Source organism: Populus euphratica, unplaced genomic scaffold, assembly GCF_000495115.2.
Source record: "Populus euphratica unplaced genomic scaffold, PopEup_1.0 scaffold1906.1, whole genome shotgun sequence".
In the NCBI taxonomy this organism is placed as follows: Eukaryota; Viridiplantae; Streptophyta; class Magnoliopsida; order Malpighiales; family Salicaceae; genus Populus; species Populus euphratica.
The window spans coordinates 1-2815 of NW_011501738.1; the positions used below are offsets into that span (position 1 = coordinate 1).

At 33.2% G+C, this 2815-nt stretch overlaps 1 protein-coding gene across 2 annotated transcripts; it reads right to left on the reverse strand.

Annotated features, from left to right (window-relative positions):
* Positions 1–511: 511 nt before the first annotated feature.
* LOC105118353 (recQ-mediated instability-like protein) lies at positions 512–1572 on the reverse strand. 2 transcript variants are annotated; one of them, XM_011016277.1, is made up of 4 exons: positions 1375–1572; positions 1190–1295; positions 1006–1070; positions 512–831 (listed from the first exon to the last, which is right to left on the reverse strand). In XM_011016277.1, exons 1-4 carry the CDS (start codon positions 1492–1494, stop codon positions 718–720), a joined length of 405 nt encoding a protein of 134 aa, XP_011014579.1. In that variant the 5' UTR covers positions 1495–1572; the 3' UTR covers positions 512–717. The 2 variants fall into 2 exon arrangements, with proteins under 2 accessions (XP_011014579.1, XP_011014578.1); XM_011016276.1 differs by having other exon boundaries at positions 1006–1067; positions 1187–1295.
* Positions 1573–2815: the final 1243 nt, after the last annotated feature.

A 2815-nucleotide genomic window follows, 5' to 3' on the forward strand; every position in this document is an offset into this window, starting at 1 on the left:
ATGCACATCATACTCTACGTTCTTCTATTCTTTTCTCCTCAACTCTGATGCAGCTCATAAGAATAGTCAGTATTCTTAATCAGTGGTCCATCTTCCATATTGTTTGTGCGTGCAACACTTCCATTAATGCCCCAATATCTCAGGGAATCTCATGCGGTAGGAACACAACACGGGTCCCTCGGTGCATGGCTACATGCTGTAACTAAGATGAAATCTCTCTGGACCGTGAGGAAACATGAAATCCAACGATCAGGTGTGGTGAAATAATTGATCCCAGCTCTATAAAGTTGGCTATTGCCAGTCTTGATGCAAGAATTCGTACCCTCCCAGGAGTTTTGCTGGAATTTGTTAAAATAACAATCCAATTCCTGGAGGTGTTGTGGTGATGGGATGCCCTTCCCCTAAATGTCTATCCTGCCCGATGCAACCATGCTTAAAAGTGGAAACGATCAAATGGTAAAACTATAGCATCTCTGGTGCAGTTTAGGTCATGCAAATTTATGATACAATCTGGGAAATCAGGCTTGCACATTTTATCCTCCATGTATTCTAGTTTGCCCAATTTTCATAGTGGTTTAGAAGAGATTGTTAGCACAGGCACATAAACCATAACTCAGACTTGCAGGATATTTCAAGACTAATTAACATGAATACATCTGCAAGAATTTCGCAGTTCTAGAACGGCAGTTCCTTTGTCTGAACAAACAATCTAAGCAATCACATAAACTCTTCAATTAAGGGCTGGTAAAAGAGCTTATATGCCTCCATAACTTCAAGATACCACATTGCTTCTCGATCCGGAAATGCCGAAAGATCGACCATCTTATGAACCTAAAATTTGAAAATAAACCGCTATCCACATGATCAAAGTCTAAACAAAATGTATTCTTTGCAGGTATTTGACAGAAAATAGGTGGATCAAGTAGTAAGTTCTATTGAACAATGTAAAAACGAATTGTTCGCAAGTATTTGATTAAAACTCGGGGGATCAATTCGTGAATTTACCTTAATCATAGGGGTCTCGCCATGACGGACAAAGTACCCTCCAACTACCATCACATACATCCCTGTACAATCCAAAATTCAGAAATAGACCCAAGAAAAACAAAGCGGTCCATGCTAAAATGCACCAATATATGCTAAAATGCGCCAAAAGAAAAGCTAAATAGAAACGGAAAAGCGATACCCAAGTCCCAGTGACGGAGACGGAAGTCAGCAGAAAGGCAAAGCTCGATGACACCAGTGCCGTCATCGAGAAGGAGACGACCGTCACCATCGTTGGAGACCAGAATCCCCTGAGAACAACAGCAGAGAGGAATTACATAAGGGAAGTGGAAGAGGGGTAAATGGGGAACCGATAAAAAGAAGAGGAACCTGTAACCAGGCACGTTGAAAGAGAATGCCGCCGAGAGTCAAGGCGTTTTGAGAAGGAGTCTCGCTGGCGTCTTTCAATTGGACGCAGAGCAGCTTAAGCGCTGCTAGGCTGTAATCCATCTCCTGGTCTCCACCGATTCCTCCTCTTCCCTCTCTTCTCTACTCTACTGTGTTGGCGAGTTATTCAAACGTTATTTTACCCGAAGGACAAATAGAGATGTGGGGTAAGGTGCGTTTGGTACCTGTAATTGTTCCTTCTTGCTACTTTGGTCCCTTTACCTGTAATTGTTCTTCAAACCGGACCAGTTACTTTCTCAAGCTGACCGTTTTCTCTCAAACTGTACCAATCTTTCTTTCTTTCTAAAATCACCATTTGTTTATGAGGTGCAGAAATGTTTTTAAAATTTTTCATTTTTTATTAATTTTTTATTTTTTTAGTTTATTTTTATGTACTATATAAAAATAAAATTTAAAAAATAAATATTATTTTAATATATTTTTAAATAAAAAATATTTTGAAATCTGTAAAACTAGCTTAACGTGAAATAAAAACTTGTGATATCATGATTTGTTTGAAGGATATATTTGAAAATATAATAAAATTTATTTTTTTATATTTAAAAATATATTAAAATATTTTTTTCAAAAAGGTTATACTATCAGAAAATAAATAATTTGGCTTGAAGGGTTTGAGATAAAGGCCATTTGTAATAATTATTAGTAATATATTCTTCCGTAGGGGTTTTTTTTTTGTTCAGTGAAAGAAAAGTAAAGTAAAACACTTTCAATAAATAGAAGAGAGAGAGAGAGATAAATAATTAAGTAATAAATTAGAGTATGGTTGTTTTTATATTTTAAAAAAATTAATATTTTTTTAATATTTTTAGATTATTTTGACATAATGATATAAAAAACAAAAGAAATAAATAATAAATTAGAACTTGTTTGTTTTTGCATTTCAATAGTATTTAAAAAAATAGATTTTTATTTATTTATTTATTTTTAATTAATATTTTTTAGTATTTTCATATTATTTTGATATTCTAATCTCAAAAATAATTTTAAAAAAATAAAAAATATTATTTTAATATATTTTAAAAAAAATATTTTAAAAAATAACTACTATCACATACTCAATCAATTTTTAGGCCATGTTTATTTACTGAAAAATAGTTTCCGGAAAACCATTTTCAAACTTTCACGTGTTGATTTGTCATTAGAAGTGTTGATTTGTCATTAGAAAAGTTGGTTAATGGAAAATACTTTCTAATCACCGAAAAACATTTTTTAGTAAAAAAAAATTGCCTTAGTTTTAAGGAAAATATTTTTTTTTTTGCTGTGTTTGTTTTTCAAAAAATGATTTTCGGGGAATCACTTTCCAAACTTTCTTGTGTTTGTTTACTGTTAGGAAAGTTTGTCAACGGAAAACACTTTCCAGTCG

What these genes read in the sequence shown, in the direction of transcription:
- LOC105118353 (XM_011016277.1), bottom strand. Translation starts at nt 1,494, where the DNA reads ATGGATTACAGCCTAGCAGCGCTTAAGCTGCTCTGCGTCCAATTGAAA. An exon ending in TTCAACGTGCCTGGTTACAG is followed by an intron (nt 1,296 to 1,374) that starts GTTCCTCTTCTT and finishes TGTTGTTCTCAG; the next exon opens with GGGATTCTGGTCTCCAACGA. An exon ending in GCGAGACCCCTATGATTAAG is followed by an intron (nt 832 to 1,005) that starts GTAAATTCACGA and finishes TTCAAATTTTAG; the next exon opens with GTTCATAAGATGGTCGATCT.